Here is a 19154-nt window from a genome sequence, read left to right on the forward strand (position 1 = left end):
GGGGGGTGGGGGCTCATCACTGTGCTGCTTAATTAACGGGACGAGCTGATGCAGAGCTGATTAAAACTCGGACTTAAATTTCCAAGCGCTGCTAGGGAACGGGGGCGATGCCGCCCGGCCCGGGGCGGGAGCAGCCCCTGCGGCGGGGGCGCCCATTGGCCGCGGCGGGGTTCAGCGGCGGGGCGGGCCGGCCAATAGCGGGGCGGGGCGCCCGCGGGCGCTGCTTCGGTTGCCAGGACAACGGCAACGGTAACGGCAGCGGCTGTAGCAACGGTCCCCCCCCGCCCCGCCGCCGCCGCCCCCCCCCGACACCCCGCCGCCATGCCCAGCCCTGACCGCCGCCGCCTCCGGCCCCTGTACCGCAGGGCCGTCAGGGAGCAGAGCCCCGCCACCCTCCGCCCCGCCCTCAACCGGTGAGCGGCTCCGGCCCTGCGGTGGCCGAGCGAAGCCGGGTTGGGGACGGGGATGGGGCTGAGCTGGCTCCCCCTGGCATCCCCGGGTGTTGCGCGTCCCCGGGCAGGGGAGAGACCAGCCTCCGGCCTCTTGCAGGTGGAGGGGAGAGGCGGGCAGGGCGAGGCCCGGGCAGCCCACTTCTCCCAGAGCCCCCGGCCGCTTCGCCGTCGTGGGGCGCAGCTGCCCCCTCTACTCCCGGCTGCCGCGTCCCGACTGCGATGGGAGGACGCTGGAAAATGCCGATGCTGTTGTGACTGCAGCCCCGTGGAGCTGGGACGCAGAGGGGAGGTGGGAGGCACGGCCAGGGACAGACCCCCCCCCCCCCAGCCCCACTGTGTGTGCTTGGGCGCGGGCAGACGCCTGTCCTGTCCTGCTGCGGTGACACACCGCTTCCCTCCACGCAGGTCCCCAGTGAGCCAGCTTGGTCACCAGAATGAGGGTGCCGCCTGCAGCCCGGTAAGGCCTCTCCCTGCCTCGCACCCCGCCAGAGGCGTCCCCTGCCCTCCAGGCCTGCCCTAACCGGCCATCCTCAGGTACGACAAGCTCTGCTGGCGCTCACCATCCCGCTGGAGACGCTGCGGGCGGTGAAGAGCCGCATGCTGCAGGCCATGCACGAGGGGCTGAGCTGCCAGACCCACGCGCAGGCCAGCATGCCGATGCTGCCCACCTACCTCTGCTCCATGCCCGATGGCACCGGTAAGACAGCCCAGCCTGGGGATGGGCTGCTCTGCTACCCGCAGCCCCGTGTGCCTCGCTGGGCCTGGCCCTGGGGGTGCTGGGGAGGGGTGCACCAGTCTCCAGCCAGTTCTGGGGTCCATAAGCTGCCCTCGTGCTGCCTCTGCCAGTCCCCAGCGCAGGGGTAGAGGCTGGGAGTCGGTTCCTTCAGCCCCTGGGGTGGTCTCAGGCCCTCAGGAGCCTCCCCCATGGGTGAGTGACTGTCCCTGGGACAGGGTGAGGAGCAGATTTGAGAGATCTGCCACAGGGTAGGTCTCTGCCTGATACCACCTCTGCTCCTCTGCAGAGAAAGGCGACTTACTGGTGGTGGAGCTGTGCCAGAACCATGTCCGGACCCTGTGGGTGACCCTCCTGGGTGACGGGAACCAGAGCCCCCAAGTGATGTACAAGATCTTCGACTTGCCAGCGAATGTCATGCAGGGCAAGGGGGAAGAGGTATGAGGAGGCCATGGCGGAGGAGGGCTGGTGCTGGGCTGCCCAGCGCCGCGGAGGCTCGGCGGGGCTCTGGGTTGGTGCTGGGGCTTCAGGCTGCCTCCCCTGCCTCCCGCAGCCGCGGTGCTGGGTAAGGGGGAACAGGCGGTCACCTTGCCTTTGCAGCTCTTTGACTTCATTGCACAACGCGTGCGCCTGTTCCTGGTGGACATCCGCAGCCCTCAGCATCGCCTCCCCTTGGGCTTTGTCTTCCCCTTCAGCTGCAGGCAGACACGGCTGGACAAGGTGAGTGGAGTGGGACGTCTGTGCCCTGCGGCCACCTCCTCCCCAGTGCCTCGTCGGTGGGGACTGGAGCTGGCCCAGTGGCAGAAGCCAACAGCTCACCCATGTGCTCTCCGCAGGCCGAACTCGTCTCCTGGTCCAAGGGTTTCAGCTGCAGCGACGTGGAGGGGAAGGACGTTGTGCAGTTGCTGCAGTCCGCCCTCAGAAAGCAGGAGGTGGGGGGCCGTGGGATGGGGGACCGTGGGGTGGGGGGGACCCAGCTGGGAGTTGCCCCCACAGAGGAGCTGACGATGCTCTCGCTTTGCCCCCGGCCAGCTCCACCACGTGGACGTCGTTGCCCTGATGAATGACACTGTGGGCACTATGACGACCTGCAGCAGGGCAGGGGAACCCTGTGAGGTCGCCTTGGTCATGGGTGAGCAGCGGGCACCCCATATGCCAGGGTGGTGGGTGCTGGGGGGGGAGGGCTGCGCTGGTACTCACCCCCATCACTCCCCACAGACACGGGCACCAACAGCTGCTTCATGGCTCAAGCAGAGCAGGTGGAGATGGCGGTGGAAACCAGTGGGTGGATGTGCGTCAACACTGAGTGGGGCTGCTTCGGGGACGATGGCACCCTGAGCGACGTCCTGACCCCCTACGACCAGCGCGTGGACCAGGAATCCACCAACCCTGGGAAGAAGAGGTGCTCCCACCCCGCAGCGAGGGCAGACTCCCTGGGGCTCCCTGTCCATCCCTGAGCATGCCAGGCCCCACCGACATGCACATGGCCCCCTGTGATGCTCCTGAGTGCTCTCAAAGGGACAAGGGGTGTCGGAGGGAACGACTGACCCTTGGCTTGGGCTCTCAACACACAGGTTTGAAAAGCTGGTGGGCGGCCTATACCTGGGGGAGATTGTCCGGCACGTGCTGACCACCCTGGCTGCGGAGGGAGCACTCTTCCTTGGGAGCAGTGTCACTGTCCTGAGGACCAAGGATGTGCTCAAGACCCAACAGGTCCTGGAGATCATCAAGTGAGTATCTGGGGACCAGGAGCTGCTGTGGGTGGGAGGAAGGAGGGTGACGGGTGGGTGTCCCTGGCTATGAGCCGGTGGCTCCCTAAGCCAGCGCTGTTCTCCCCCTTGCAGCAGCGAGGAAGGCATGGCCGAGGCAAGGAAGGCTCTGGAGGCTCTGGGGCTGCAGCCGAACGAGCGGGATTGCTGCCGCGTGCAGCAAATCTGCCGGGCGGTGGTAAGCCGTGCCGCCGCGCTCTGCGCTGCTGGGCTGGCTGCCATCCTCACCCACATGTGCCAGAGCCGGCAGCTGGAGCGATTGGCGGTCAACGTGGGGGTGGATGGTGAATTGTACCAGGGCTACACCAGGTGAGGAGGGACACGGGGCTCCTGGCAGCATCCCACCCCAGTGGGAAGCCTCACACCCCGCCCTCGCCATCTTCCTCTTCCTCTGGCAGGTTCAGGGAGATCCTGCAGAGCGTGACCGGGCTGCTGGTCCCCCAGTGCACGGTCACCCTCCTGCCCTCGGTGGATAGGACTGGGTGGGGGGCGGCCATGGTGACAGCGGTGGCTCTGCGTGTGGCAGCCCAGCGCCGTGAGGTGGACCAGCTGCTGGCCCCGCTGCGGCTCAGCCGCGCCGACCTGGAGCGCGTCCAGGGACTGATGAGGCGGGAGATGGAGCTGGGGCTGGGCCAGGAGACCAATGCCAAATCCTCTGTCCGCATGCTGCCCACCTACGTCTGTGGCACGCCTGACGGCACTGGTGAGGGCCGGGGGCCTGGGGAAGGGGATGGCAGGGAGGTCGTGGCCCGGCTGATGCCCTGTGCTGGCTCCTTGCAGAGCGAGGCGAATTCCTGGCGTTGGACCTGGGGGGGACGAATTTCCGAGTGCTGGTGGTGCGCGTGGCGGAGGACAGCATCCGCATAGCCAGCGAGATCTACATCATCCCGACTACCATCACGCAGGGCACCGGCGAGGCGGTGAGGCTGAGGACCTGTGGTGCAGGGACAGGGCGAGGGGTGGGAATTGCCTCCCTGCTTGCTGCTCATGGGTCCGGGAGGGGGCTGGGAGACCCCCGCAGCATCGCCCCAGCTGGGCCCCTGAGGCCGTGGCCTCTCTCTGCAGCTCTTTGACCACATCGTTGAGTGCATCGTGGACTTCCAGGTGAAGCAGGAGCTCATAGAGCAAGTCCTGCCACTCGGCTTTACCTTCTCCTTCCCCTGCCAGCAGCTGGGCCTGGATAAGGTGAGGGGGTGGCCCCGGCCCCGGGGAGACGGGGAGGGTCCCTGGGTTCCAGGCACTGGTCCCATCTCTCTTGCAGGCGGTGCTGCTGAGCTGGACCAAAGGCTTCAGCGCCTCGGGCTGCGTGGGGGAGGACGTGGTCCAGCTGCTGCGGCAGGCTGCCCAGCGCAAACAGGTAGGGAAGTGCTGGGGGCCTGTCCCCTTCCCTGGGGTGCCACCCTACACCCATGTGGCACCAGCTGCAGGAGCGGGCTGGGCCCCACGGAGCCGCCTGTGTCCCTGTCTCCGGTTTGGCAGCACTCAGGGCTGAAGGTGGTGGCTGTGGTCAACGACACGGTGGGAACCATGATGTCCTGTGGCTATGACGACCCCAAATGTGAAATCGGCCTCATCGTGGGTGAGGAGCAGCTCTGCACCCAGGGGGTCTCCCATCCCTTCACCACCAGCCCACTCCGCCTGGCCATGGGGTGCCAGGCAGCTCTGCCAGGGCTGTGGTGGGGGTGACACCAGCACGGGGCCCACAGGGACAGGGACCAACGCCTGCTACATGGAGGAGATGCGGAACGTGGGCACCGTGGACGGGCAGCAGGGCCGCATGTGCATCAACATGGAGTGGGGGGCCTTCGGGGACAACGGCTGCCTGGACGACATCTTCACCGACTTTGACCGGATGGTGGATGAGAAAACAATCAACCCAGGCAAGCAGAGGTGGGTGAGGGCTCCGGGGCGGGGAGGGGGCTGGGCGGGGGCGGCTGCGCACAGCTAAGCTGCCAGGGCTGTCTGTGCCTGGGGCAGGTTTGAGAAGCTCATCAGCGGCATGTACCTGGGCGAGATCGTGCGCCACATCCTGCTGGCGCTGGTGGAGAAAGAGGTCCTCTTCCGCGGCATGCCCTGCCCCAAGCTCCAGACCAGGGACATCTTCCAGACCAAGTTCCTTTCCACCATCGAGATGTGAGTGCTGGGTTCTGGCGCGTTCCCTTAGCCCAGGGTGGGAGGTATGAAGCCAGAGCCCCGGGAGAGGGGCTACACTGATGCGGCGCATGCAGGGTGATGCCACCTCCACCCTGTGGGACGGGGACAGTGATGGGGACGGCAGTGCTAACGGTACCGTTGGTCTGGGGCAGCGATGGGCTGGCCCTGCGGCAGGTACGGGGCATCCTGCAGGACCTGGAGCTCCAGGCCAGCTTTGAGGACAGCGGGCTGGTGCGGGAGGTGTGCCAGACCGTGTCCCTGCGGGCAGCCCAGCTCTGCGCTGCCGGCTTGGCCGCCGTGGTGGAGAAGATGCGGGAGAATCGGGGCCTGACCCGGCTGGCCGTCACCGTGGGGGTGGACGGCACCTTGTACAAGATGCACCCACGGTGAGTGGGGCCAGAGGTGGCACCCCCAGGGACCCATTGCCTTGTGACAGGGCTCTGGGGAGGACACGGGGTGGCTGAGGCGGGACCCTCCCTTCCTGTCTCCCCAGCTTCTCCCAGCACCTCCAGCAGATGCTGCAGGAGTTGGCGCCCAACTGCATCGTCACCTTCCTGCGGTCGGAGGACGGCTCGGGGAAAGGGGCCGCGCTCGTGGCGGCCGTGGCCTGCCGCAAGGCTGAGTCCTAGGGACAGCCAGCGCTGTCACCCCAATAAAGTGCTTTGCTCCGCACCTCCGGCTCCTGAGGGGGAAATGGGGCAGGGGGGTGGGGCAGCGCATGGCCGGGCACAGCCCCACGTAGCAATATATATCGAATTTATTTACATTCACGTCCGGCAGACCCCCCGCCCGCGGCACCGCTATGTACATAAGGCCAAGTGTAAATACTTGAATGCACTTAATACAGAATTAAAAAAACGGTCTTTACACAACACGGCACGGGGCCCGGGGCTGCCCGGCCCCACACGCAGACAGCACGACGGCACCGCACGCACGACGCACACCCAGTGCCCCCCTGGCCCCCTGCCACCGGGCTGCGGGACCCCTGGGACCAGGCTGAGCCCTGCCGCTGCAGCGCTGTGGGGGGCCTGGCCGCCGTGGGGCACGGGCATCCCTCTTTCACAAGGGAGCTGGGCAGCCTTCCCCATGGGCCGCGGGGCAGCAGGGGCCCAGGGGCCGGCCAGGGCCCCCCCCGCCCCATCGCACCGGTCGCCTGGGAGTGGAGTTGGGCCCCCTCCACCGCCGTGCTCAGCACTCGGCCTCGGAGACGGTGAAGAGGGCACCGTCCTGCTTGCCCACCTCGGCCACGGCGGCGGCCAGCTGCGAGAGGTTGCCGTTGGGGAAGTGCCGCGCTTCCCACAGGTTGAGGATCATGGCCGTGGGGCTGGGCTTCGAGGCGAAGAAGCTGAGATGGCTGGAGGAGGGGGACAGAGGGACCACGTCAGGGCTCCGCACCCCAGGACCTGCCCCGTGCTGGCCTCACCTTGGGCACCATCCCGCTCCCAGGGTCCCACAGCATTCCAGCATCCATCCATAGGTGCAGGATGAGGCCAGAAGGCCCCTCGTCCTGATCCACCATGCCACCCTGTCCCCATCCCCATTGCGGGCCCCATCCCAGGTCACCTGTCGAGGTTGAGCTTCTGGGCCAGCGTCCTCCAGTCGGCTCCCCGGGTGCCTGGCGGGTCCAGGCTGCTGATGATCTTCTGGCGGATGAGGAAGGGGATCTTGAAGGCACTGGGGCCCACCAGGGCTGGGGCGCCCACCTCGCTGTCGGGGACCAGCCAGTCCGAAAACCTTGTGTCCTAGGGGAGAGCACCGGGATGGGGAGGAGATGTGAGCCCATCCTGGGGGTGCCAGGAGCCCAGGAACGGCCCCCCGCCCAGCCCTGCCCTCACCTTGGCGATGTTGAAGTTGATGGTGAAGCTCTGCCCGTCGCCCTCCACCTGCCAGACCCAGATCTTGCAGGCCAGCTCGCAGGTGCTGGGGCTCAGGCGCTCCAGGGTGAAGGTGCAGTGCAGGAAGGGCTGCAGCCCGCTCCAGATGTGGTAGAAGGGGATTTCCTGTGGGGGGGTGATGGGTGGGGGGGGGGTCAGAGTGGCAGGGTCACCCCTCCGTACCCGCCGGCCAGGCTCCTCACCTGGTAGCTGGCGAGGAGCTTGCTCTTCCAGAGGGAGCTGGGCATGTCGTGGATGGAGAGGCGCAGATTGTGGTAGCTGTCCTTGAAGTGCAGCACCCGCGGGGCTCCGATCAGTTGCCCCCCCAGCTGCTTCTCCAGCTGGATCACCTCCTGCCGGCACAGGCAGCGGTCGGGCAGGAGATGCCGCACCCCAGGAGCCCAGCCCTGCCTGCACCCCGAACCGGGACGGGGGCGGTGTTGGAGGGGGATGCCCCCCCCAGCCCCGGTACCTTGAGGACGTCCTGGGTGTCGCTGAGGCAGTAGACGCGGATGTTGTACTCGAGCGAGGGGCAGGCGGCCGGCGCGAACAGGACCAGCTTGAGGCGCTTGGAGGCCGCCATGCTGAGGGACTCCCCGACCAGGGCGAAGCGTCCCAGCTGCTCCGTGAAGACGTAGCAAGCCTGCGCTTCCAGCTGGCAGTAGTACAGCTCCGTGCACGGCTCGGCGCCCAGCTGCAGCACGTCCTGCGGCACCCACAGATGCACCCTGGGCATATCCCACCCACCCCAAACCCATCAAACACAGCCCTCCGTGGCGGGCGCTCACCCACCTCCCATGTGCCCTCGCACGACTGCTTCTTCAGCCGGATGCTCCAGTTCTCAGCGCTGGCCTCCACGCAGTGACCCATGGCCAGGATGGCGGGGCGGGTGAGGAGGACGCCGGGGGGGCCGCAGCTGACGATGGGGCTCAGCAGCGTCTGGCAGCCGGCCAGGGGCAGCCTGGGGCAGCGGCAGGGGCGGCTGAGCAGTGCCAACATCCCCCGGCAGCACCAGTAGCCCCAGTAACCCTGGCCATGGCACCTACCTCACCTCCTCCTGCTTGTGCAGGGTCAGGTAGACCTCGTAGATCTTCCCCCGTGGGATGGCATCGGGTGGGATGAGCAGGCTGATCCCTGGGTGGGGGGGTGCAGGTAGGGGAGTGAGCCCCATTGGGACCCGCCAACACTGGGTGATGCTCCGGCACCCTGTCCCTGTCTCGCCGTTACCTGTGTTGGGGATCATGAGCCGCCCCCCCAAGAAGTTGAAGGTGCCGTAGGCCATGTTGGTGTTGCCACGGGGCAGGGAGCGAAAGTAGCTCTGGGTGGAGAGCCGGGCCACGAAGTCTGCACCCTCTGCGGCGGGTGAGCTGTGGTGCAGCGTGTGCCGCCCGGCACCCAGCGGGCTCAGCAGGTGCCCGTTGGGCAGCTGGAGCTTGGTGGGGCCGTCCTGGCGCGGGCAGAGCGAGCCCTGGTAGGTCATGGTGGCAGTGCTGAGGTCGGGCTGGATGGTGAGCAGGCTGGGGTTGTCTGCGGCACAGAGCAGGGGGCCGTGGCGCCGGGGCACGGCAGGGACGGGGGGGGTCCCTGCCGGCAACGCGGCAACACGGCCGGCCTTGGGGGACAGGGGGCACACAGCACTTGCCCCATAGCAAGGACCCTATAGGGCACAGCCAGCCCTGGGGGTGCAAAGGGCATCGAGCCTCTGCCCCGTGGCACAGACCCGTGAGGGACAGCCACCCCTGGGGTCCCCGGACCACGCAGTACCAGCCCACGGCACAGACCCTGGGCCAGGGACCTGTGGGACACAAACCACCGACCCCCCCCAGTCAGTGAGCCTTTAAGAAAAAGCGTCCCTGTCCCTAGGTCGGGGATCCCACATGGCACAGAGCCCCCACTCAGGATCAGAGACCCCACGGGGCACACAGCCCCTGCCCAGGGTCCCCGCAGGGGCATGGCCGCCCCCAGGTCCCAGGGGACACCGTGTCCCAGCGCAGCCCTGTCCCCGCAGCCCTCGCTCACCGGCCTTGCTGGGCTTGATGCTGACGGGCTGGAAGCCGGCGGTGAGGATGGAGGAGTCGGCCACGTCGGCGTCCAGGCCCTCCTTCTTGCGGCAATACACCAACACCCCCACCAGCAGCAGCAGCACCAGGCACACGGCCACGGCCACCAGCCCTACGTACAGCGCCACGTCCTCTGCGCCGCCGGCGGCTGCGTGGGGCAGGGCGTCAGCACCCACGAGCATCCCCCGCCCGCCCGTCCCGGGGGGCACCCTCGCCGCGCTCACCGTGGCTGCAGAGCTCGGAGGTGCAGTTGCGGGTGTCCAGCTCGGGGCCGTGGCACTCCCGGCCCCCGTTGCGCGGCGCCGGCTCCGAGCACTCCCGGCTGCGCCAGTGCGTGCATTCGGCCCCGCACACCGACCACTTGCTCCACTCCGACCAGGCGCCATCCACTGCGGGCACAGCCGGGGGTCAGCGCCCCGCTGCCAGCCCTCTCCCCTGCCCCGGGGCCGGCAGAGTCGGACACACAGCGGGATGGGAGGACAAGACACCCCGGGAGGGACAGGGATTGCGATGGGCGCAGCGGGGAGTGCAGCATCGGCACGGCGAGGGCGGCAGCGGTGCCCTGGGCAGGGCGGGTACCTGGGCAGAGGGTGGTGCAGGCGGTTTTCTGCACGTTTTGGCCCTCACAGAAAGCCCCCCCGTTGAGGGGCGTGGGGTTGGTGCAGGTCCGGCTCCGCTTCTGCCAGCCCCGTCCACAGCTGGTGCTGCAGCCCGACCACTGCGTCCACGTCGACCAGCCGCCGTTCACTGGGTGGAGAGGCACCCGTCAGCGCCCCGCCGGGGCGGGGGACGCGGGGAGGGACAGGACGGGTAGGACAACACCAGGGCAGCGTGGCGGGGACAGGCGCGGCAGGGCCATACCGTAGACGATGATGGCGGCGGAGGCGCTGCGGCGACGGGCCACGATGTTTTTGGCCACGCAGGTGTAGTTGGCGGTGTCGGCCAGGCGGGCCTGCCGCAGCACCAGGCTGTGCTCCGGCGTCACGTAGACGTTGGCGTCCAGCGCCGGGTCCACCAGCTCCTCGTTGCGCAGCCACTCCACCTGCGGGACATGGGGATGTCGCCGGTGCCAGGCTGGGCCACCCCCTCGGGGAGCACCCATGGCGTCCCTGAGGGCAAGGGGCACCCCCAGCTGCATCCTGGCCGGCTGGACCGTGGGGGCTCACCTCGGCAGGGGGGATGCCCTCGGGAGGGCGGCATGGCAGCACGATGCTCTGCTCGATGGAGACCTCCCTGGCCATCGGCTCCTGCTCGAAATTCTTGCGCAGATCTGGGGAGGCGCAGAGGTGAAGGGGGGCGGCGGGGACCAGCACCCTGTCCCACCTGGGCACCCGCGGACACTCACAGGCGATGCGGACGAAGGCTTTCTGGCTCTTGGTGGTGCCCGACGAGCTCCAGGCCACACACTGGCACCAGTACTCCTCCAGCCCAAAGATCTTCTCCACTTGCTGGCGGGTGACCTCGATGCGCACCTCCATCACCGGCAGCCCTGCCACCGGTGGGCGACACGTCAGCACCGGCACACGGGGAACGGTCCCCGCAGCTGTAGCCCCAGCCCCTGGAGAGCAGCGCATGTGGCTCCCCGTCACCGGGGCTGGTGCTGGCCCTCCTGCCAACGCTCACCGGTGCCGCGGTCGGTGCTGTGCTGCGTGACGTGGTCGCCCTGGTGCACCCACTCGCCGTTGCACTTGAAGTAGATCTGGGTGGCAGGGGTGGCGCGGCAGGCCAGGCTCACCGCCTTGTTCTTCACGATGTAGACGTCCTCCGGCTCCAGCTGGAAGTGCGGCAGCAGGTCCGGGGACGCGCCAGACACGGGGTTGGCCACGGTCGCGCTTTGCTGAGCACCTGTGGGGAGACAGGGGCTCGGCCATCTCCAGCGTGCCCAGGCTGGGCGATCGCCCGTCCTGGCGTGGCCCCGTGCCGGTAGCCCCGTGCCCCGCTGCCGGTGATGTGGCAGCCCCCTCCCAGCCCCGCCATCCATCAGGGAGAGCAGCCGCGCCGTGGCTGCGCCTGCTGAACCCGCGCCGATCCCTCATGTCCGCACTTAGTGCTAATGAAAAGGAAATGTAGTGTGACCAACAAGGGCCATTGCTCACGCCTCCCGGGGCGCCCGCTGTCCCCCTCCCCAGCACACTGCGAGGTGCCAGCCTGGCGTGGCACAGGGGTGCAGGGCAAGTGGCAGACTGCGTGCCCCGCGCCCTGGGGAACACAGCCAAGCGCCCCGTCCTGCGCTGCTGGTACCCACCCGGGAGCGGGCGCAGGCACAGCACACGGGGGCTGGCTGTCCCCAGCGTCCCCGGTGTGGCTAGGGCGGCTCAGGGCCGCACACGCGCCCCTCGAGGGGTCAGGCATCCCCCAGCTTTGCGCTGGGGACACGGCATCATGGCATGTGGCGTGGTCCTGCAGTGCACCCCCACGGCTGGGTACCCCTGCTGCCCCCGCCCCGCCAGCACCCGCTGCGGAAAGAGTTAATAAACCACGGCCCTAAATAAGCATTTGATTAACAAACGATAAAATAGTGATTGTGTCACTGAATGAAGCTGTAATTGCTGCTGCTAATTGGCTGGTTAGGATTTAATAAGCAATTAAATGGGATGGAATGCGCAGTAATTAAGTGCCTTCCTTGGCAACAACCCCCCATGAGCCACCGGGACCCCCACTACCGGTGCCCACCTCAGCCTGGCACAGCCGCCTGTGGGACGAGGACGGGCACACGGGGGGACGCTGGGGTCCCTCGGGCCCTGGCTGAGTCCCCAGGGACGCTTTGGGTCCCGCCGCTCCCCGAGCCGGATCGGGCCCCTGCGAGCCAGGGAGCAGGCGTCGAGCGAGCCCGCCGCGATGCCCGCTGGGACGGGCAAGGTGCAGCAGCTAATTTACGCAGGGAAGATAAACGGCCACCATAACGCGCTGGTTATTACCCCATCAGCACTTTTACAATGTCGCTGGCAATTAATTTAATTAAAACCCTTGTCGGGGATACACAGGCATTTCATATTTCACTGGTTTAACGACCCCCCCCCGCCGCAGCCCAGGGCCAGCCCCGGGGGTCACAGTGCGGACAGGCGCTGCGGTCCCCGACGTGGTGCCACCTCCAGCGCCGGCTGCAGCACGGCTCGCTGCAGCACCCTTGGCTCCCATTGCCACGCCTCCCACTCGGGCACCCTGGGTGCCCACGTTGGCACGTGGGGCTGTGCCAGCCAGGGGGCTGAAATGGGCAGGAGAGCAGCCCGATTTTTTTATTAAACACCAGATTTGGCACTGCACAGCTCCACCACTGCCTCTCGCCCGCGCGGCTGCGGTGGGCACGCCACGTGAACAGGCAAGTGGTGCTGCGGGGATCGGCCTTTTAATCACACAGGAAACGAATACAGCGGTGGCCAAGCTGCGTGTCTACCCGTCACGGCCGAGCGGAGGCACGGGAAGCCCGCGGCCAGCAGCGATGGGTGGAGGAGGCAGGGTGGGCACGGAGCACCCCCCCCCGCAGCTCCCTGGGGTATCGGGTGCCTTGTGGGCAGGGTGAGACCATGGGCAGCAAATGAAGCTGGGGGGACGCAGCAAGCGGCAGAGCCGGGGAGATGCCATCTCTCTGCCTGGCACCACGCTGGGCACCGGTGGGGCTCTGCGCTGCGGTGCCGTCATGGACAAAGCCACGTGGCACGGCCAGGAGGCCGGAGCCGGCCCGGAGCCCCGGCGAGAGAGTGGAGGGGCTGTGGTGTGGGTGCCCCATGCACGACGGGCACCCCATGCATGACAGGTACCCCAGGTGCCATGGGCATCGCATGCACCGTGGGCACCGCATGCGCCGTGGGCACCGCATGCATCCCGTGGCCGTCCAATGCACCGCAGGCACCCTGCGCAGCACGGCTACCCCAAACACCACAGACACCTCACGCACTTGTGGGTGCCCCACGCCCTGCGGGCATCCCACACCCCGCAGCTGCCCCACACTCCGCAGGCACCCTCCCCCTGCAGACACCCCCATGCACCATGCCCCCCCCACGCCGCAGACACCCTACACAGTGTGGGCACCCCCAGCTCCTGGGCGCGGGTGCAGCGTGGGCACCCCGTGGGCAGCGCCGTGCAGGCTCCCACACCGCCTCGGCCTCGCCGCTCACCTGCCGCTGCGTTGCCATGGAAACAGGCGAGATGCTTATGTCACCTTGGCGAAGGGAACTGGGGAACTTTGGCGGGGATGGGGGGACAGAGACCAGGGGGACAGTGGGGTTTGAAGTCCCACTAATTCCCAGGACCCCCCCCCCCCCCCCCCGCGACAGCGACAGGGGCACAGCCCTGGCCAGCGGCCGTCTCAGCAGCCAAAGGGGTAATTGGGAGCACGGTTTGCAACCAGCACCGATAAATCACGGCCAGTAAAGCCAGTGCATTAAGCCGGGCTTTATTATCAATTATCCCCCGCCCACGTGGGCTAACGAGCACGTCGGCAGGCTTGGCAAAGGGGCAGGCTGCTGGGGAGCAGGGCTCCCGCACCGCCTCGGGGTGCAGAGGGGCTGGGTGCACCCCACAATGGGCTCTGAGCGCTCACCTTCACCCCAGTCCCTGCAGGACCCCCAGCCGTTCCTGACCCCCTCCCCATGCACAGAGCTCCCCCTGCTCCCTGTGCCCCCCAGCCGCTGCCACCCTGGGTGGTCACACAGCCCCTCACTGTAGCGCCTTGGCCCCCAGCTTCAGAAACACCAGGTGTACTGGTGTTACTGGGCAGGGAGCGACTGCAGGACGCTGCATTGCCCAGTGTGGGGGGGGCACTGCCAGGACCCACTAGATGCCAGCGAGTGCCCCCCCAGCCTGGTCCCTCTGGTCCTCAAGGGACTGATTCTGCCCCCGATGCCAGTGCCACGCTCGCTGGCGATGCCGAGAGCAGCACGCCGGGCGCCTCGGTGCCTGCTGCGGGGAGACGCCGGGAAGGTCAGCGTGTTCTTGGCGAAGAGAGGCCGCACGCTGGAGGCTGCGGCAGGCCAGCCCGGGCACCGGCACGCCGGTGTGTGCCCGCTCGGCACGACTGCCCTTGGGAGGGGGCAGGCAGAGTGCTCTGATGGCACCGCTCCGCCCCGAACGCTGCTGCCCAGCTGGGCTCCGTGCATCAGCCACCCCTGGCAGGGCACCGAGCCAGCCCCGGCCTCCCTCTGCCCCCATCCCCTGCCCGCACCCCTGCCACCCCGGAGGTCCCTGTGGTGGGATGGGCACCTTGATGCCAGCACCTGCCTCTGCCGCTGTGCCCCCCTCCAGTGACCTCCCCGAATCCCCGCGGGGTTTGCAGCCGGCAGATTCAATCCCAGCTGGCGCCCCATCCATCCTGCCCGTGCCAGGCTTGGTGCGCCATTAACATGAAAGATTTCCTTGCACTTCGCCGGCGCCCGGCCTGCGCCCCAGCAGCAGGTAATTAAAGCAATAATTGCTGCTGATTGTGCTGGCCTAAACAAGGGAAGGCTGGGCATCAGGAGGAGGGCAGAGGATGCCAAGCCGTGCCCAGGGCAGCTGGGGGTGCCAGCCATGCCCGCTGCCCCGCACGCAGGGGTCCCCACTGCCGGCACTTTGCTCTCCGCGGGGCGCAGAGGAGGGGAGCTGGCACGATTCGCCGCCATCAAAAAACTTGTCTGAGGCTTTGAGCAGGGCACCATCCTGCTGGCAGAGGCTGGCTCTGAGCCGTGATGAGCCCCTGGGAGACCCCCAGCCAGGGGCCGCGGCATCGCTTGGCACCGCCCACAGCTGCTCCAACCTGGAGCATCCGGCCATGGCCAAACGCTCCCCCTTGCACCCACCTTCCCACCCCACACAGCCCCCACGGTGACGCCAGCTGGGTGCAGGTGCCAGCGCCGGCCAGGCAGGGGGCCAGCAGGGTGGGATGCCAACGCCGGGCAGCACGGCTGGGTTCCCGGCCAGGCTGGCGCACGGCGAGTACCAGGGCCCACGCGACGACGGGCACAGAGCGGTGATGGATCCGCCACGCTCCAGCGGGCACAGTGCCCCCGGGGGTGCCCCTGCCTGCCGCAGGACCATGTCCCAAATTTCTCCGTGCGTCCTCACCAGCCAGGGCGTGTGGCCCACGTGTGCCAGCCCCACGGTCACGGGAGAGGCTGGGTGGGGACGGCAGGGGTCCGGAGGGTGCCGGTCTCCCGGGGAGCACGTGGCAGAGTCTGGGTGCTGATTAAGCTACGGCTCGTTATGAATGAATTAGTCAGGCGGGTTTGCATGACAATGGAGCTGCCTAATTATGGATTTGAGCTGATAAAGCTCTCCCCATTACATGCAATTAGCATGTGCCGGGGCGGGTCGGGCTCCCGGCGGGCTGCCCCCTCACCTCACCCCAGCACCCATCGAGGGGGCTGCACAGCCCCAGCCTGGCCCACGCTTCCCCGGGTTTGGGGGCAACGGTGCCAGCAAAGGCAGCCGGGGGTGGTAGCCCTTCCCCAAGGACCACCTCTGCCTGCCTGGGGGCTATCGGCCCTGGCACCCATTCCTGGGCACCCATTCCTGGGCACCATGACACACATGGGGTGCCTGCTGAGCCCCACAGCCCCCCCCCAGAACCAACGAGACCCATGCCAAGCCGCGCCAGCCTCCGTCAGCAGCAACCAGAGCACTGCATGCAGAGAGGGTCCCATCCTGGCCCTGGCTTGGTGGCTGACTCCCCCAGCCCGGCCTGGCACTGGAGTGATGTGAGGGGGACAGGATGGGACTGGGCCAGCCCCATGTGCCCGGGCTGGCGCTGGTGGCCGAGCCCTGGGAGCCAAGCAGCTTTCCTGGCTCTCCTTTAACTGACAGCAAAGAGCAAATGCACCCGGCGAGCCCTGGCCCCGCTGGGAGGAGCGTCAAGGTCACCCTCAGCCCCGCGTCCCCGACAGAGCTGCGGGAGAGATGGGTGGGGGGTCAGGAGGGCCCCTCCGGCCATACAACAGTCCTGGGTGCCAGGATCTGGCCCCATGGCCTCTCCTCCTCCCACCCACGGGTGGCACGCGGTGGTGACGGCAGCCCCGGCACCCCAAAACCCTGTGACAGCAAAGGCTGGCTGGAGGGGGCTGGGACCCGAGCCCCCCATCCTGCAAACGGGAGCCCCCAGGCTGGGCAGGGTCTGGGGGAGCTGGGGCGAGCTGTGATCCAGCTGACACCCACCCAGGAGCAGCACCCAAAGAGGGGGCAGGCAGCTGGGCCAATGGGTAATGGGCAACCGGGCCTGACTGGGATGAGGATGAGGTGCCGGTTTGCACCGTCCAGAGCCAGCACGCCCCAGCCTGCCTGCGGCAGACACGTGCCGCGTGGAGTAGCGATGGTGCTGACAGCCGGAGCGGTGCTGGCACCGAGGGTGCCCCCCTGGGTGCAGGGCAGGGCACAGCGGGACATGCACAGCACGCAGTCCCTGGGCCAGCACCTCTCGGGCACCACGGCCAGCCCCGGGGTGGTCCCGAGTGTTGCTGACCACCCAGGCAGGATGGATGCTCAGCTGCACCCATGGCCGTGAGGTGGCACTGGGAGTGCCCAGACCCTGGCAACGCAGCCAGCGCCCCGGTCCCCTCCTGCAAGCACCTGCCAGGCTCCGCACGGTTTGATGTAGTGCCAGCCCCGCGTGGCACCGAGCCAGAACAAACAGCCCTGGGCGGGCTGCGTCTGCCGCACGCTCGCGCTGACAGCCGGCTCGGCAGCTTCCCCGGCCGCCCGACGCGCGCCAACCCTGCCCACCGCCCTGCCCTGCGGAGGAACCGGTGCTCAGCCGGGCACAGGTTGTGGGGTGCTGATGGGATGCAGTGACCTGGGGTGCCAGGCTGTGGGGTACCAAGTCGTTGGGTGCAGTGGTTGGGAGTTGCCCACTGGAGCCCGAGGGTCTCTGGCAGCCCGGTGAAGCTGGTGGCATGATGTGGCTCACACGCAGTGAGAGCGGAGCCCGCAGCCTCGGCCAGAGGAGCTGGGGCAAGAGCCAGTGTGGGTCACGCTCACGGGGGCGAGCACCAGCCTGAGGCAGAAGGTGCTGCGGGGCCTGGCACTGGCGGCCCCAGATGCCCACCCACCAACGCGGCCATGGAGCGGGGCAGCCCCTGTGACTCGGATCCTCGCTCTGCACTGCTGCCCGTGGACGAGCCCCAGCCCTCGCTGCTGCTCTCGCCCTTCTCCTGCGGGCACCGGTAGCAGAGCAGGGACGCTTGGCTGTGGCTGCAGACAAGGACCCTCTGCCCGAACACCCGGGTTCTCCCTGTACCCAGCCTGTGCCTCGATGCCCCCGGGGAAGGGGTGCCATGCCATGCCGTGCCATGCCAGGCTGGAGCAGCACCCAGTGTGCAGAGGCCCAGCTTTGCCACATCTGTGCCCAGTGGCCCACGCAGGTGGCCGGGCTCAGTCACACCGCGGCTGGCTGTGAACTGCCTGCCAAGCAAGTGACAGGGACGAGCTCCCGCACCGCACTGCCCTGAGCCAGCGCTGGCATTGCCAGGCCCCCCACACCTCTCGCCGCAGAGCTGCCGTGGGCTGGCCTGGCGCACCCCTTGTCCCCCACCTCCATCCGTGGGTCACCACGGCCCCATGGGTGCCACGGGGACAGCAGCGCGCCATGCCCAGCTGGGGGTCGGTACCCACAGCACCCCGCATACGGGGTCCCCTGCACCCAAAGGGTGCCCACCTGCTGTGCCGGCTCTGCAGTTGCGCCCGCAGACGGGGCCATGCTGCTAGCGCGGGGTCCCCGGGGTGCCCGGCCGGGAAGGACAGGTGCGGGGAGCACGGGGGCTGGGTGCCTGCTCGGGGACGTCTCCAGTGGCGGCAGGAGGGTCGGGAGGCGCGGGGCGGAGGGGTGTGCGTGTGTCCCCCCCTCGGGCCCCCCGCAGGGCGCACGTCCAGCCCCGCACAGCTCCCCGCCCCCAGCCCGGTCCTTTGTCTGCAGCCACCACTTCCAGGCTGCCGTGACACCTGCCAGTCGCCGCCAGCCCCAGGCACTAGCCGCTTGCCCCCGGTCCCCCGACCCCCAGCCCGGCAGCCGGTGCCACTCAGCCCCTGGGGTCCAGCGCTGCCCGCTCCCGCACCCGCCGGGTCCTGCCCGGTGTGGGGTGGGGTGGCGGGGGGAGCCGGGGGCTGCCGGGCTCCGGACGGTCCGCGTCTGCAGCAACAGCGACGCAGACCCGCATACCCCCCACGCCACGGCCTCCCACTGTCACTCCCGCGGGGTGACAGCTCCCGTCCAGGTTATCCCCTTCTCCACGGTCACCCGTGTGCTGGGGACGGCCGGGACCCCGTGCAAGGGGCAGGGATGCTGTGCGTGCGGCAGGGAGCTCCTGCGTGGGGCAGGGACCCCACGCGCGGAGCGGGTCCGCTACGGACACCCGTGCCCGGACCTGGCAGGGTCCCGGGGAGCGAGTGTGTGTCCCCCCCCGCCAGTGCGAGCAGCCTCCGGGGCAGTTTCGGCTGGGCACGCGTGTGCGGCCGTGCGTGGGCATGGCGCAGCAGTGCCTGCCGTGGGGCAGGGACACCCCCCCACCCGGTACCCGCACCGGGAACGGCCCTCCCATCCCCGGCAGGGCACCCGGCTCCCCGCAGGACGCCCGCCCGCCGCCGCTCCCCGGGTGACCTTGCCCAGTGCTCGGTGCCGGGTCCCCGCCGCGCCCCCCTCCCCAATCCCCCCCGCCCCGATGCCCGCGGGGGCGCGCGGTGACTCACCGGCGGCGGCGAGCAGGGCAGCGGCGAGCAGGGCACCGAGCGGCCCCGGCGCGGCGGCGGTGGCGGCGGCGGCGGCGGCAGCGGCGGGGGCCCGGCGGCGGCGCGGCCGCGCACCCATGGCGCGCCCCGCGGAGCGCTGCGCGGCGCGGCGCGGGGCGAGGGAGCAGGGCGGGCCGCGCTCCGCGGCGCCCTCAGCGGGCCATGGCCCCACCGGCCCCGCCACCGCCACCGGCCCGGCCCCGCCGCTGCTGCTGCCGCCCGCCGCCGCGCCGCTCCGCTCCGCCCGGGCGCCGCCAATGCGGGGCGGTGAGCGCGGACCCGCCCGCCGAAGGGACGGCGCAACAGCTGGGCGCGCCCCCGCCGCCGCCCCCCCCTCCGCCCAGCACCCCCACTGCACTCCACACACCCCCCCCCCGGCTCAGTTCTGGGGGTCCGCAGCACCTGGCACAAACACCCCTTTTTTG

The 19154-nt window shown here is 68.9% G+C and overlaps 2 protein-coding genes across 2 annotated transcripts; one reads left to right on the top strand and one right to left on the bottom strand.

Moving 5' to 3' along the window:
- Nucleotides 1-304: 304 nt before the first annotated feature.
- Nucleotides 305-5783, top strand: HK3 (hexokinase 3). The gene is made up of 19 exons (XM_086758515.1): nucleotides 305-413; nucleotides 858-909; nucleotides 987-1149; nucleotides 1475-1623; nucleotides 1786-1905; nucleotides 2022-2117; nucleotides 2218-2317; nucleotides 2404-2587; nucleotides 2760-2915; nucleotides 3030-3263; nucleotides 3353-3657; nucleotides 3735-3874; nucleotides 4020-4139; nucleotides 4216-4311; nucleotides 4434-4533; nucleotides 4661-4844; nucleotides 4932-5087; nucleotides 5261-5494; nucleotides 5602-5783. Exons 1-19 carry the CDS (start codon nucleotides 322-324, stop codon nucleotides 5735-5737), a joined length of 2817 nt encoding a protein of 938 aa, XP_086614641.1. The 5' UTR covers nucleotides 305-321; the 3' UTR covers nucleotides 5738-5783.
- Nucleotides 5784-5847: 64 nt separating this feature from the next.
- On the bottom strand, nucleotides 5848-18808 carry UNC5A (unc-5 netrin receptor A). Its single transcript, XM_086758517.1, has 16 exons — nucleotides 18691-18808; nucleotides 10666-10887; nucleotides 10388-10531; nucleotides 10209-10312; nucleotides 9904-10084; nucleotides 9622-9789; nucleotides 9267-9431; nucleotides 9002-9190; nucleotides 8210-8509; nucleotides 8029-8116; nucleotides 7775-7943; nucleotides 7455-7688; nucleotides 7186-7335; nucleotides 6944-7108; nucleotides 6672-6850; nucleotides 5848-6462 (listed from the first exon to the last, which is right to left on the bottom strand). The coding sequence occupies exons 1-16, from the start codon at nucleotides 18806-18808 to the stop codon at nucleotides 6297-6299; spliced, it is 2742 nt and encodes a 913-aa protein (XP_086614643.1). The 3' UTR covers nucleotides 5848-6296.
- Nucleotides 18809-19154: the final 346 nt, after the last annotated feature.

The sequence above is a fragment of the Chlamydotis macqueenii genome, chromosome 14 (genome assembly GCF_036417535.1).
Source record: "Chlamydotis macqueenii isolate bChlMac1 chromosome 14, bChlMac1.mat, whole genome shotgun sequence".
Lineage (NCBI taxonomy): Eukaryota > Metazoa > Chordata > Aves > Otidiformes > Otididae > Chlamydotis > Chlamydotis macqueenii.

Bases quoted from the DNA above. Each gene is read 5' to 3' on its own strand.
- HK3 (XM_086758515.1), top strand. From the start codon at position 322: ATGCCCAGCCCTGACCGCCGCCGCCTCCGGCCCCTGTACCGCAGGGCC. The intron at 2,318-2,403 runs GTGAGCAGCGGG...CACTCCCCACAG, and splicing joins TGAGGTCGCCTTGGTCATGG to ACACGGGCACCAACAGCTGC. The intron at 3,875-4,019 runs GTGAGGCTGAGG...CTCTCTCTGCAG, and splicing joins CGCAGGGCACCGGCGAGGCG to CTCTTTGACCACATCGTTGA.
- UNC5A (XM_086758517.1), bottom strand. From the start codon at position 18,808: ATGGGTGCGCGGCCGCGCCGCCGCCGGGCCCCCGCCGCTGCCGCCGCC. The intron at 9,790-9,903 runs GTATGGCCCTGC...CTCTCCACCCAG, and splicing joins CGCCGCCATCATCGTCTACG to TGAACGGCGGCTGGTCGACG. The intron at 8,510-9,001 runs GTGAGCGAGGGC...TCTGTGCCGCAG, and splicing joins CATCAAGCCCAGCAAGGCCG to ACAACCCCAGCCTGCTCACC.